General features: G+C 43.7%; 1 protein-coding gene across 1 annotated transcript in view; it reads right to left on the bottom strand.

The window, feature by feature from the left end:
* The window catches only part of LOC129334502 (sperm flagellar protein 2-like), a 71,408-nt gene that overhangs the window by 40,669 nt on the left and 15,863 nt on the right, over positions 1–14,876 (bottom strand). The window contains exons 8-13 of the mRNA XM_054986651.1: positions 13,331–13,482; positions 11,163–11,352; positions 9,977–10,202; positions 8,015–8,128; positions 6,148–6,286; positions 1,076–1,305 (exon numbers count right to left, since the gene is read on the bottom strand). Coding sequence (XP_054842626.1) covers positions 1,076–1,305; positions 6,148–6,286; positions 8,015–8,128; positions 9,977–10,202; positions 11,163–11,352; positions 13,331–13,482 — 1,051 coding nt within the window. The remainder of the gene's footprint in view (positions 1–1,075; positions 1,306–6,147; positions 6,287–8,014; positions 8,129–9,976; positions 10,203–11,162; positions 11,353–13,330; positions 13,483–14,876) is intronic.

Genomic DNA, 14,876 nt, shown 5'->3' with positions numbered 1-14,876 from the left:
ATATATAGACAATTCTAATGTTAGAACACTTTGGGACTCCTGAATTAAACCACATGCAATTTAAAGGAAGTTAATCGAGCTACACAATATATTACAGATTTGCAGAAAAACAAAATGTTCCAAACAACATTTGAAGACGTAGGGTCCAATTAATGGAAAATGTATTATTTGGCACCTAGAGTTCTTTCAAATGCTTTGCATGGCAGCAAACCCATATTTGCTGTCGAGGGTATAATTAACAGGAAACCACATCCAGTCACAACTCTCTCACAACTATATGTGAAAGGTACATGTAGGTCATATTTACCATTTACGGTTTGATGTATGTAAATAGGTTAGAGACAGACAATTTTTACAAGAACTGAAAGTGGCTCAACAGAGATTTTGCTTCCTATGATATATGCAGTTTTTCCCCAATGTTGCTTTTGGTCAATCACATCTTGCAAGTTTTTCCCCAACAACTACAATAAAGCATTTAACATGAGCTGAACATAGGCTGCTTACACATACTGCAAGGCGACTATCCCTCTGTGAAACTACCTTCAAATCTCTGGGAAGAAAATCCCCCCTCCAAATTATTGTCTGCCTCTAGTCTTAAAATCCCACTAAATGTTTCACACTGAAAAGAAAACAAATACCTTTTGACTCTGCCCTTCAAGCGAACTCACACATGAAGCTTAAAGCACTTTTCAGCCCTTCTGCTATGAGCGGATATGTCTCCATCCATACATCACTGGTATTATACTATTGTTGCACTCAAGCAGCTGGATTGTCTTGTTCACAGAGGAAAATCCCGCTGTAAATCATTACTATAGCACTGTGAGAGTGCAATGTCCATGTGTGAATGTGTGAATGCAGCCATGGTGCCCATGTAGAAAGGCGGGTTTGCAATGACATTCCAGGTTTTTCTACTCTTTACATGCAATTTCAGTCTTAACTACAGAGAAATATCTTTGGACACTGGTATGCACAGTTATAGGAAGTGTCAGCACTAACAGTGAAATTTTAGTAACTTGAAACCTTAGGCAGATAACTAACTCACATTCACAAATGTATAAAGAAGGCATCTTCCTACCTTTAGGTGCCACCTGTAGAAACTGCTTATGAAGGCCGCTAAGCTGTGAAATAGTTAGAGTACCATTTATTGCCGTCTCTACTGATGGAGGGCGGGGTGGAGGAACAGGATCCGGGAATACTATGATATCACCATTTACGTAAAACTCTGTCCCTTCTAGAACTAGCTCATTCTGGATTCTAGTAGATGCTTCAATATGACGGCGGGCAACTTCGATTAATTTGTCAACACTGTAAAGATATACATTCAATAAAGGTAATCACCCTTGACCATTCTAAAACTAGAATATCATTAGGTTAATAGTTCTTTCGCATTTGTAGCTGCCAAGACTGCAACTAGTAGAGCTATCTGTGACCCTCCACATCCTGGCCAGCGCCAAAAAATTCTCCTCCTGATACAGTCTACTGTGCCCTAAGTGCCTCCCAAAATTCCATCCCCTTCCCAGCCCACCCTTCAGAGTATGAATCCAAAACTTCCAGTTCCATATCCTACTAGATCATATGGCACTGGCTACCTTTTTGGCAGAGATACAAGAAGAGAACACATGACCCTCTAGGCTTCCTGTTCCTATGAGCGGAACTACAAGTGACAAAAGGCACAGATGGGAAATGTAGGTGTCCTGGTCTTGCAGCTTGGCTCTCTGACTGCTGTCCAATGGACTTTTCAACTGTCACTTGTCCAACATTCTGCCAAGCTGCCTACATTTCCCATCAAAAATTGAGGGAAGCTGACAAGTGTCCAATCTGTGCCTTTTGTCACTTGTAGTTCCACTCTCTATTTCCTGAATCCCTCTGGAACAGGAATATTCACATTTCATTCTCTGCCTCGTCCTGCTACAGAGATGGAAGCTATCTTCACTGTGGGAACTTGGATACTTTCTTATGAAGGGAGTATTGTATTTCATACTCCTCTGAAAAATCCTTATATCACACTCAAGTCAGGAATACAGGTTGGCATGAACCAGGATGGTGGCTCGTTGCAATTTGTGGTTCTTCACGTTTCACAAACCACGAACTGGCATGAAATTGCCTGGTTCATGAACTGGTTCATTTGGTTTGTGAATACATCACTTCTGGGGCAGCAGAACGTCTGCAGAACCCCCCCCCCCCGTTGCCCTAGGAAACTGATTGATCAGTGCCAGGCTGTCTGCAGTGACGAACCGAAAAATGAACCAAATGAACCAGCCTAAAAATCATAGCAGTCCGTTGCGGTTTGTCAAAAATGTGACCCGACGAACCACCTGTTTGCGAACCAAAAAAAGTCCCAGTTTGTGATGAACTCTGGTTCATATTTCGGTTTGTGCCTATCTTTAGTAAGGAAACATACTCATTTTTGGTGACAAATGGGTGGGAGAGAAAGAAACCTGTTTGGCTACCCTCACTCTGTTCAGATGGATAATCCAGACTGAAGTCCTGAATACCAGTAGTGCACCTGATTGGTCAAGGGTGGCTTGGCAGGAAATGGGTAATTCATTGCCCTGGTACAGGATGGATCCCACAGAAGCCCTTAGAAGGGAAACACTTAAATGTCCAGTTCACCAAGTGAGAAGCATGCCAAGACCAGAGAGGCAGGAAAGAACAGACTTGAAATCTGCACCACCCTTTGTTTTAGCATTCCTGCTGACTTATAATAATAATAACATTCAATTTATACCGCCATTCAGGACAACTTAATGCTCACTCAGAGCGGTTTACAAAGTATGTCATTACTATCCCTACAACAAAACACCCTGTGAGGTGGGTGGGGCTGAGAGAGCTCCAGAGAGCTGTGACTAGCCCAAGGTCACCCAGCTGGCTTCAAGTGGAGGAGTGGGGAATCAAACCCGGCTCTCCAGATTAGAGTCCCGCGCTCCTAACCACTACACCAAACTGGCTCTCATTTCCAGCAGCACGAGTGGCGGCGCGGGAGGGCTGGGAAGCTGCCCGTGCCATGCGCTGACGGAGCAGCTGGCTTGCTGCGCACACCCAGCCCTCCAGCAGCAGTGCGGGCAGTGGCACAGGAGGGCTGGGAAGCTGCCTACGCTGTGCACCTGCCGCACTGACGGGGGGGCTGGCTTGCTGCAAGCACCTGGCCCTCCAGCGGCATTCCCTGCCAAGTTGCCCTTGACCAATCAGGTGCACTACTGGTGTTCAGGAGCCTATTTCCCTGAGAGAAATGCCAAGGCAACTCAGTAATCAGTATAACTTAGCCACTATTCCTTTTGCCTTTTATTTCCTTCTTCTCTGTAATACCCGTACTGTGCTCTGATATCTATTGCTGTGCTTTTGTGCTCTTGGTCTGTACAGGACGTTTGTTAGTTAATAAGGATCTCTTTTTCTTGTAAAGCTCTCAGGGTCTCTCACCCATGCATTTGGCTGTTCATTCCTGCAGAAATATCAAACAACCTGGCCAAGCTAGAGGGAATTAGTGGGGGCTGGGACATGTGGAACATATGCACTCCACTTTCAGGAAGTCAGACCACTGAGGGAGTTTATGCAGTACACAATAGTCTGACTGGTGGATGGCTTCCTGAAACATAGAAAGGAAGGGGGCTCAATTTTCCTACAAGTGGATTCAAGCACCCTCAATTGCACACCAACTTGCCAGCCTCTCAGCCACTCACCACCTGGAAAACAAGAGGAGGAGGGATCAGGACAGAGAGAAGCAAAAGGTGGGTATACCAGGAGGACTATAGTTTGAAGGCTGCAGTAATTTTGCTAAAAGTTACATAGACATGGTCTGGGCAGTGCCTGGACAAAAGACCACCTAGGAACCCTCAGTTACTCAGGGCTGGATCTACGGGGGGCGGGGGGGGGGGGTCGCTTGCCTCCGGCACTGGCAAACAGAGGGTGCTGGAGCGGCTGCTGGCCAAGAGTGCTGGAGCGGCTGCTGGCCAAGAGTGCATGCTCCCGGTCCTCTGGCAGCAGCACAGGCGGCGGCTCAGGAGGGCTGGGAAGCTGCCTGCGCCATGCGCTGATGGAGTGGCCGGCTTGCCGCGCACACCCAGCCCTCCAGCAGCAGTGCAGGTGGTGGCACAGAAGGGCTGGGAAGCCACCTGCACTGTGTGCCTGCTACGCTGACAGGGCGGCTGGCTTGCTGCACGCACCTGGCCCTCCAGCGGCAGTGCAGGTGGCCTGCTCCCAGGGAGGCGCTCTGTATGATGACGTCACAAAATTGATGCCATCACACACTCCTGGGGCGCCACTGGACTTGGGTTGCCCTGGGTGCTGGCTCTGCAGTTACTACCTTGATTATCAAAGAAAGAAGGTTGATGGACAAGTGGGAGAAAGAGGAAGCGGTGAGACATACGCTTCTTCCTGTTCTCCCTGTATCTTTATCATGACGAAACCACTGAGATTCTCAAGCAAGATCTCGTTGTCCTCCTTGCTCTAAGTAAGGGTGAATTTTAAAAAAAATATTATACTTGAAACATGAAGTCGTTTCAACCTCCTCCCATATATTCCATTTAACCTGGTCTATCTATTTGCATAACATACGACAAAATTAAAAGCAAAAGGGGACCCCCCCCTTTTGATGTTATTGTGGCATGGGGAAACAGCTTGGGGGGGGGAGATCCCTCCTCCCCTCCCAGAGGCATTCTGAGGCTGTTTGGGCTCTATTTTTTTAACAGCCATTTACTTTTTAACTGCTCTATGGATGTGGGAACTTGAGCTGGGTCTGGGGAACCCAACTCTTTCAAAATCTGCACATCTAGAGAGACCCAGAGGCATTCCTTCGGTGCCCCCACTTTCGCCTTTTAGGTGCCTGGGCAAACCCTGTGTTCTTCTCTGAAGCTTTTGCCATCATTATCATTATTAGAGGTGTGCATTTGTTTAAAACAGGAATAGATTTGTTTTTACAATAGAAATGAATGGGAAAAACCAAAATGAATGGGTTAGATAATTTGGCTAGAACAGTACATAGTGTTCAGAGAAAGGTTACAAGGAGTGGGGGAAAGAGACAGCAGTGGAACTGACAGAACCGTGTACAAAGCAACAAGCCAGACTTTACAGACAGGGAAAGGCTGTCTAGATCTCTTGTGGAATTCAGTAGGACAATTTATAAAAGATATATTGTCGAAGGCTTTTCACGGCCGGAGAATGATGGTTGTTGTGGATTTTCCGGGCTGTATTGCCGTGGTCTTGGCATTGTAGTTCCTGACATTTCGCCAGCAGCTGTGGCTGGCATCTTCAGAGGTGTAGCACCAAAAGACAGAGATCTCTCGGTGTCACGAGTGACACACCTCTGAAGATGCCAGCCACAGCTGCTGGCGAAATGTCAGGAACTACAATGCCAAGACCACGGCGATACATCCCGGAAAACCCACAACAACCATCAATTTATAAAAGAGTTCACTTTTTAAAAATTGCCTCTAAAATTGGCACCCTGTTTCCATTCTCCTTGAAATCTGACAGGTATGATGCCTCATGGGAATAGCAGAACACGCAAATATTCCAAGCAAAACAACCCAGCTACAGGAAGAAGAAGACTAGTGAACAATGAAAATTAGCAAATAAGTAATTAAAAAACGAATTAACAACTAAATGAATCAATGGGAGGTCTTGAACATGAAAACAAGTGCAGAAATAAAATAAAATACTTTCTATGTACACCTCTAATAATTATGGGACTCTCTGTGTTTTTGGCCTGTTATTGATGATGTTGGTGTTACTATAGCTGATTTTGTAATTTATCCCTGTGTTTATTTTTGTGGATGTACAGGTTTGGAGACCATTGGTGGAAAAGTAGTTAGAATTAATAAAAGAAGTCTGTGTAGAGACACAGGGTTAGATCCAACCAATTTCTCTGCTGGTGAAAAAGGAAGGAGAGATCCCATTTGACCACCCCCCAAAGGTTACGTTGGGGATCATGGGATCTGTGTGTACACAAGCCACATGGGATGGGGGATGTAGTAAGTAGGGCAAGTATGCAAGATTGACTGAAAAAGCTGGCTGGATCCAACCCACAGTTATGGGCATGTGTTAGAGAGAGTGCAAATGAAAGATTTCCCTCCAGATTGCTGCTTTATCCTGTTTCTTGGTCCAGTCATTTACCAAATCCAGTTACTATGCTTCATCAAAATTAACCATTACCTGGACATTTCAGCCAGGTATCTCTCTCCAAGCCATTTTTCCATATTCCTGTATGTTAGTTCAGTTTTCGAGATTAGATCTTGAATGAAGTAATGTGCTTTAATTTTTATCAGCTCAAGTCGAGATTTTGCAGCATCCGCTATTGAAAAAGTTGGTTTGGAATAAATAGAAATGAAAACACTCAGCAACTAATTTCACAAGTTTGGAAACCAATCTTTGTTTGGGAAACTGACCTGAGCCTGTGAATCTGCAAATGCTCATCCACGATTAAGTATTACATGTGGATATCAACACCTCAGTCGTGGATTGGCATCAAACTTGATGAGAAACTAGCCCTTTTCAGACGTTAAATTTTATTGTGCAAATGGTGAGCATATGCTACATGCAATTCTCGTGATATACACAATTACCATTTTGTCAGAAAGGACAAGACACCAACTTCTGAATACCAGTCCTTGTAGGCAGCAGTAGACATGGGCACAAACCGAAATACCCCAAAACACGTGATTCGTGGTTCATCACGTTCCATGAACCACGAACTTCCACGAACTTTTCCTAGTTCACGAATCGGTTCATGGTTCGTGGTTTGTGGCATTTCAAACACCCAGCACCAACTGCTGAAGCTGGCGTGGGGTGTTTGAAACTGACAGCCCCCTTCTCCTGTTGCCCGGAAGCGGCAGGAAAAGGCTGTCAGTTTCAAACACCCCAAGCTGGCTTCATCTGATTGGGCGAAGCCAGCACAGGGCATTTGAAAGTCACAGCCTTCCTCTGTTGCTTGCAACCGGCAGATGAAGGCTGTCAGTTTCAAAACACCCTATGCAGGCTTCATCCAATCGGGTGAAGCCGGTGCGGGGTGTTTGAAACAGACAGCCCCCTTTTCCTGGCGCTCGCTGGTGGCAGGAGAATGGGGCTGTCAGTTTCACACACCCCGCAATGGCTTCCGCCGATCGGCTGAACCCAGCACAGGTCGTTTGAAACAGACAGCCCCCTTCTCCTGCCATTTGTGGGTGGCAGAACAGGGCTGTCAATTTCACACACCCTGTGTGGGCAGCAGCGCCAGCCTGTCTGGCTTCACCAACCGCTCACGACTCTCACGAACCAGGCAAAAAAGTTGTGGAATTCATGGAAAATGCAGCCCCACAAACTGCGTTTTCAAGAACCACTAATTGGTCCGGTTCGTGCATTTTTTTTTTGCTTTGTATTGTGATTCGTGCCCACCTCTAGGCAGCAGTGGGAAAGCCTCAACCTCTGTGCCTTGTTTGTTTGGCCCTCCATGGCAACTGGTGGGCTGTTATGCGAAACACTATGCTGATCTAGATGAACTACTGGTCTGGCTCAGCAGGCTGTGCTTTTCTATAAGTTCTAGTTCTTGTTTACTGAAACTGAAAGTATAAATATGCGCGTTACCCCTTTCAGGCAAAATAGTGATCACATATCTCTGAAAGATCACATGCACCATGTGTCTAAAATATGTAGCAAAGTGTAACAACTGAAAAGGGCTACTATAGTTTGGAAATCAGGGTTCATGCCAACCATGGTAAAGTGCTACATCTCTACTGAGAAAATCATGGTTAGGGCAATTTCCCTACCTCTATGGCATCTCTGCTCACAGACCTGCAGATTTTACTGTTGTATCTTTATACACAGCTTCTTGGGGAACAGCATAGTTTAGCAACTTACACTATAGTTTTACTGCATGTTTTGGATCTTATAACGAAGACTAAAGGCAACAAACTATGCTTAGCCTTAATGGTGGTTGAACATTCATTGATGATGACTTTTCTCAGTACTTTTCTGTTTCAGTAGCACAAATTGCAAACACTGAACTTATTCAGTGTTTGAGCTTATTTTTCAAATTAATGCATACCTTCTAGCTCCAGTGCCGCAAAAAATTCCTGCTTCAATTTAAGTTTCAATTCTTGTTTTTTTAATTCCTCTGGGGATAGAGTAATTGGTGTTGGTTCAACCACAGATGGAGAGTCTGCAGGGAAGAGAGAATTTTCACATAGTACTGCATCCATACATTCTTTGAAGTGTTAAAATGTGTGTTACCGAATCATTGCAACACCAGTTGCTAACACTGAACAGCTAACATTTCGGGCATTTTTCCAAAAACAACTGTTTCACTCAAACTTTCATCCCATTAATTTTTTTTCACAATTTCAGAATACGCACTATGGGTTACACTATGGATTGAAACTTGCGTAAAATTCCTGTGGATTCCCCGTCCCATGGCAAAGCTCTATCTCCCCCCCTGCCCACTGTTCCTAGAGATACCCCATCCCCAGGAGCACCATTTCAAGGTGAATATTGGGCTGCAGCAAGAGGGAGAGGGAAATCGTGCTTCTGTGGACAGAAAATCTCTGGAAATTTTAGGTGGTCTCCAAGTTTGTGATTGAAAGAAACAGGCCTGTTCAACTTTTAGTATCTTGGTCAGTGTCACTAAACTGTGGTTCAGTTGTAAGTTTCTCAGCTGCAGGCTTGGCTCCGGCCTAGCTGAGAAAAATGTGCTGGCCTGTTAATTTCTAACACTGGTGGGCCTCTGCCGATCCACAAGGGAAGCGACCTTGAGGAGCCTGGCTTTCACCCTCCCTCGTTGTACTGCTTAATTTCATATGGCTAGCACTGCCAATTAACCAAGCATGCCCTCATTGGTTCTTGGCCTGATAGCATGACGTCGGAGGGTCAGAAAAGATGGCTTCCTGCTACACACGTTTCCCTTCCTTCTCTAAGGCATGATTCATTTTACCATCATGTATGAGAGAGAAGATTGCTTCCATGCCGTATTCCACCAAAATGCCTAGACTTTGTGCAACGATGTTTTACCATTCTGCAAAATCTGGTACCTTCCTCTTCCCCACCTACAAGTATTTGGTGGCTTCTGTGCATTACTCCCTAGAGTCTTATCTGATGTTGACCTTTCTGTCCTTTAGGCTAAAATGTTTCTGTTTACCAGTGCCTTGATCCAAGAGGCATTTTAAAAACTGTTTTTGCACTCTGAGGATGGTTTGATGGATATGGTTTTAGGCTGCCGCATGTTGCTTTATGCTGCTTTCATAACTTGTATATTATTGATAATGTGATGCTGTTGTTGTTATCTTTATTGTACTGTTTTTATTGTTTGAGCTGCCTCAAGGAGCTCTCTGGAGTCTAGAGCGATGGCATATAAACTTTCTAAATAAAGAACAAAAGCGTAATTATAAATGAAGAATGTCCGGTGGAGGACTAGAGGTTTTGAGAGTAAATGTGGTGCAGTGGTTAGAGTGTCAAACCAAGATCTGGGGCAATCGGGTGTCAAACCCCACTGTGCCATGAAAACTTGCTGACTGACCTTGAGCCCATTACCGTTTCAGCATATCCTACCTCACAGGGTTACTGTTGAGAGAATAAGGTGGAGGAGGGGATGCGATGAGCCTATTTGGGGTCGTTTTCACGTCTTTCCCCTGGCCCAAAATTGCACAAAACTCAGGGAACGAGGGTGTCTTCATGGCGTGATTTCTGACATCATCGCGCCACGGAATGGAATCATGACAGGGTGATGTCAAAAATCATGCCATGAAGATGCCCTCGTTCCGTGAGTTTTGTGCAATTTTGCCTGAGGGTAAAGACGTGTGAAAACGACCTGGGTTGTGTTTAAGGAGAAAAGGTAAGAATAAAATAAAATATATAAAAGAAGTATGTGTGAAGTCTCTCCATTCTCTGCTCTTTGTGTGTGGCAAGAGCAGCATCAAGATCAGTGCTGCAATCAAACCTTTCAGTTTTCTCGAGCGTGTGATTTTGTTCATTCAGAACTACTTTGTAAAAAAGAAACAGTTGCACCTTTTCTTACCTTTCTTTTTTCCTTTTTTGCTATCTTTGGCCTCCTTTCCAGCCCCCTTTGCCTCCTTTCCACCTTTTCCCTCTTTTCCGCCTTTTCCGCCCTTTCCCCCTTTGCCTTCTTTTCCACCTTTGCCAGCAGCTGCTTGGGAAAATTTCTGGTGTTCTTTCTCTTTTATTTCTTGCTGCAGGCGCTCTTTTTCTTCTTCAGCCTCTCTTACTTGCATTTCAGTACTAACCTTAATTTTAACAGTTACAGTTTAGTAGAAGCAATCGGGAATGGCAATGCAGCATTCTGAAAAACTATCATTCTCTCGTTGCTTTATGGATCGACAATATTTTTAAAAATGTTAAAAAGAAGAAAACTGGAATAGTAAATTTTCATTTATTGGCAAGTTCAGTTCATGCAGCAGGTTTGTGAAGAACTAACAGCATCCACTGCTGAGACAGGAAAGGGAACTAGTTCTCTTGGTGGACAGATGGCGGAGGTAAGAGGGCCATAACTCCAGCCCTTGCAGTCAGCTTTTCAGCAGCAATATCCTGTGTGCCATTGAACCCACAAGCACTCTGGACACTCCCTGATGAGGGCTGCAGGCAGCTCCTCACCAGGGAGTGTCCTGATCAGCTCCTCATGCAAGCATAGTACTCAGCAGTTATAACTGGTCATCCTTCAGTGATCTGCTTTTTTGTGATAAGTGATTATTTAGATAGATGGACAAATAGAAAAATAGTTTGTATGTTAAACTCTGCCATTTAGGAAGGTAAACAACTGAAGTAAACTAGCACTACCCACTGATAAAGAAACTGCTTTTCAATTGGTGCAGCAGTTCATTAATTGAGTAAATGACAATGGATGTCCCATATTACCAATCACAGCTGCCTCTTTGAGATACTGATGTATGATAAAGTTGTTTTAAAAGCCATAGTTCAATAGTCGCCCACCTTAATTTTATTTCCTTTTAATGGAAACATTAGCGGAAAGTCAGATGCAAAAAAATTAGATGAACGTATAGCTCTAAGCTTGATTAAAACTAAACTCCACTGATAAGATCAACCAAATAATGCTTGCAGTCTTAATTTAACAAGTCTGTTGATAACAGAGCTTTGGTCTGATACAGAGTCCCCTGAGCAGCACTCTTGACACAGATACTCAAAATGTGCAGCATTTCAGCCCTGGGATAAACCAAGACTTTTCTTACCATATGAGATATTGTAACGACAGCGTTGTGCCAAGTCTCAGAGATCAGTTTCTCATCAGAACTAAAATTGAACAAGGCACCTTCAGAAGTCGGATAATCCTCCTTTGCATTCTTTGCTTGAAATGCTTTGCTTTTTAGCTTGGTAAGTACTATCTCTGGAGAAGGACACTTGCGAGCTAATAAAGGGATTCTTTTTTTAAAAAAGAAGAAAAAGACAAACAACCTTAGTCTTGCATTTCTCACAATGGGTGTTCATCATCTTCTTCAGCATGGTTTCCCTACATTGCAAACATAACCTGAGGCAAACTAAACCAGTGAGGCCTGATGTGTAGACATGTAGACTAAATTTTAAAATACAGACTACACGAGCAAACCAGGGTGCAGGAACAAGCTTTGTTACAACACTTACAATACAAGGAGAGTTCTAAATTTCTAAGTCCAATGAAGGCAATGAGGGTTTAAGGACTGGAGCAAGTGGGATACTCATAACCAAGTAGAGTTGCCATTCCCTTGGCAGGGGATTCTTTGCTCCACCTTTCATTTCCCAATGCCACTCTGAGCAGATTTAAATGGCCATTGGGCCAAGGGTGTCATGTCATAGCTCTAGGGAAAAAATCTGGAAGTGTTGCCACACTTCTCTAGGAATTGCAAAAATCTTTACCAAATTATTTTTGGTGATTCCTAAAGAGGCATGACACCACTTCTGGGAAAACCCTAGAAGTGCTGTCATGCTGTTGATGATGGCTTCCTCCCCATGTCCCCCTCCCCAGTCTCCCATTATTTGCCGGCTGGGCTTGACAACCCTACAACCAAGCCCCAAACAATGATCTATCCACCCTTCTCTGGCTGGTTGATTGTGCTATAAATGCAGGTCTCAATGCACACTAATGCACTTTCTGTGTTGCAGGAGAAGGAAGTTTTGCTCTCACTTCTTGGTGTCGCTTCTAGAATCTGTGAAGTAGAGCATAGTATGGAAACTGAACTCAACAGCATCATAGTAAACAATGGACTATTTTTCTTATCTGGATTTGAGGAGGAATTAAGGAGAGGGAGCAATTAAGGAATCTGATTATTTGTTTAACTTTATGATAGAACATCATTGTGAGTTATTCACAAGAGTCCTGTGTAAGTGACATTGCCCTGTGTGTACAGTGGGATCATGCCCACTTGCCCCAGCCCCTATGCATGTTCAGACCCACATCAGCACCAAGTCTATGTCTTAGAAAGAAAACATGCATCGGCTCCATCTGTGCCACTGAAAACCCTAGGGAAAAAGTATAAGAGTCCAGTAGCACCTTTAAGACTAACCAACTTTATTGTAGCATCAGCTTTTGAGAACCACAGCCCTCTCCATCAGACACACAGAGAGCTGTGGTTCTCGAAAGCTTATGCTACAATAAAGTTGGTTTGTCTTAAAGGTGCTACTGGACTCTTTTACTATTTTGCAACTACAGACCAACATGGCTAACTCTTCTGGATCTAGGAAAAAAGTATTACTAATCACATGGACGGAGCCTAAGCACATATAGTTGGAAGGTATATAAGCAAGGCTAACAGAAACATGTAAGTAAAGACTGGGGCAAGCAGGCATGGGCCCAGTCCCTGCTCTCTGTGTAGAGCCTGCACATCTTGTCAACCTCACTGAACTCAAAGGGACTTGCTTCTGAGCAGGCATGCACAGGAGCAAGTATCCCATTAGCTGTATCAACATTTAGCTATCCTGAGTCTATATTTATATTATTTTTATCACCACTGCAAACAATTGCAGCATTCCTACTCTGCCATGAAGCTGTCTGGGAAGCCCCGGGCCAATCACCAGGGCTTTTTTTCAGCAGGAACGTGGTGGAACGGAGTTCCGGAACCTCTTGAAAATGGTCACATGGCTGGTGGCCCCGCCCCCTGATCTCCAGACAGAGGGGAGTTGAGATTGCCCTCTGCGCCAAACTTCTTGGAAGGAGGGTGCGATAGAAATGTACTAGATATTTTTGAGATGTGAAACTTGGACATATATTTAACATTAAGTTTTGTATACCCCCACACTTCAATATCTACAGATGCTACTTTTACCTCTTCTAGCATACGTCCTATGCACACAACAGTATTCCCTGTCAATTCACCACACACATACATATTTCGTAATTATTGCAATGTTACAATTTTAACTGTACATTTTAATCTTGCCCTCTTCATCTATTTGAATCAGGTCCGTTAGTGGTATTCTGGTAAACTCTGTGTTGGTTTCCGTAGGGATTTTGCCTTCCATTCCTCTATAATAGTCATGTAAAAGTCTCTTGGTTTCTTGGAAACGGTCCAGTTCATACTTCATACATACAAGGAAAGATTACATTTTTAATCAGTTTTTTTGTTTATCTTAACAGATTGCACATATAGCAATATTTTGCAGCATTTGATTAATACAACACTCCCAGTCCTTAAATAATTTTAAGATCCAATATGATGGAACATATAACCAAGAATGACATACAACCAAAAAATCCAGTGTACCAAACTATACTGTTATAAAAATTTCAGATCTATTTAGATCAAGGGTTTTAGAAACCCTTGTTGGGATTAGACAAAGGCCGTTTCCACACACATTGGATAATGCACTTTCAGTGCACTTTAGCAATCCTTTGGAAGTGGATTTTTTGTTCCGCACGTGAAAGCCCAGTTCCAAATGATCACTAAAGAGCATTGAAAGTGCATTATCCAACGTGTGTGGAAGCAGCCATAGCATACACACTTTCCTTCTTCCCTGCTCTCCTTCAATTCACCTTCAGCATAGTGGGTCATGTACCAACACTACCTGATACTAACCAGGGCTTACTCCTAAATCCACTTGTAATCAGCTTCAAACTTTGAAAAGAGACAGCCAAAATTAACATTATAATAGAGAAATAATGAATAGCCAATGATGGTGAGGGGGGAGGAAGGAAGAATTTGGGACAGGGGGTTTCTAAAGGGTAGCAGTGCCCCTTAACCATGGTTCACACTTAACTATGGTTAAGGCACTGGCAGTAGGCAGCATCTGCATAAGGCCTAGAGGTCATTCTACTTTTCGAAACAATCCAATATTGTTACAGGTCTTTGCATCACAGATACTAACCACCTTTGAACAGCAGTCTAAAATACACTTATGAAAGAACTAGAAAAACTGTGCTGTTTCACAGCAGCATTTCATCAAGTGGATTTTGCCAGGTTCAGAAGATGAACCCTATCAGAATGCAGCCAAGAAACTTTATGCACCTGTCGCACTTTGATATATTATTAGAACAGAAACCTCTGAATATATAACTGAAAAAACCAAACAAAACCCGGTTCTGAATACTGATGGGAAAATTCACAAAACCACAGTCACAAAAGGAAGAAAAACCAACGCAGAGTAAAAATCTAAGTGTGTAGAATAACCACCAAGCCGAAGCCTGCCGCTCTTCAGCTCCGCATCAGACCTGGTTCCTGGCAAATTAGGAAATCAAGCCCTGAAAGGAAGGCAAGGCTGGGAAATTTTTTTTTTAAAAGCTAGCCAAGGCCAAAGCAACGCAAAGCAGAGGGGAAATAGATTGAGGTGTGCATGTGTGCAGAGACAGGGCTAAGCAAACCAAGACGCCAAAAAAGGTCACATGTTAAGATCCATAAGGCAGATCAGTGGCAAAGAACAGGAGCTGCAGCAGATTCCCCAACCAGACAGCAAGCCTGACCTGGAAGCCTTGAAAA

This window comes from Eublepharis macularius, chromosome 8 (genome assembly GCF_028583425.1).
Source record: "Eublepharis macularius isolate TG4126 chromosome 8, MPM_Emac_v1.0, whole genome shotgun sequence".
Lineage (NCBI taxonomy): Eukaryota > Metazoa > Chordata > Lepidosauria > Squamata > Eublepharidae > Eublepharis > Eublepharis macularius.
Note: the sequence above shows the minus strand (reverse complement) of the source record. Positions and strands in the feature narration are given on the sequence as shown.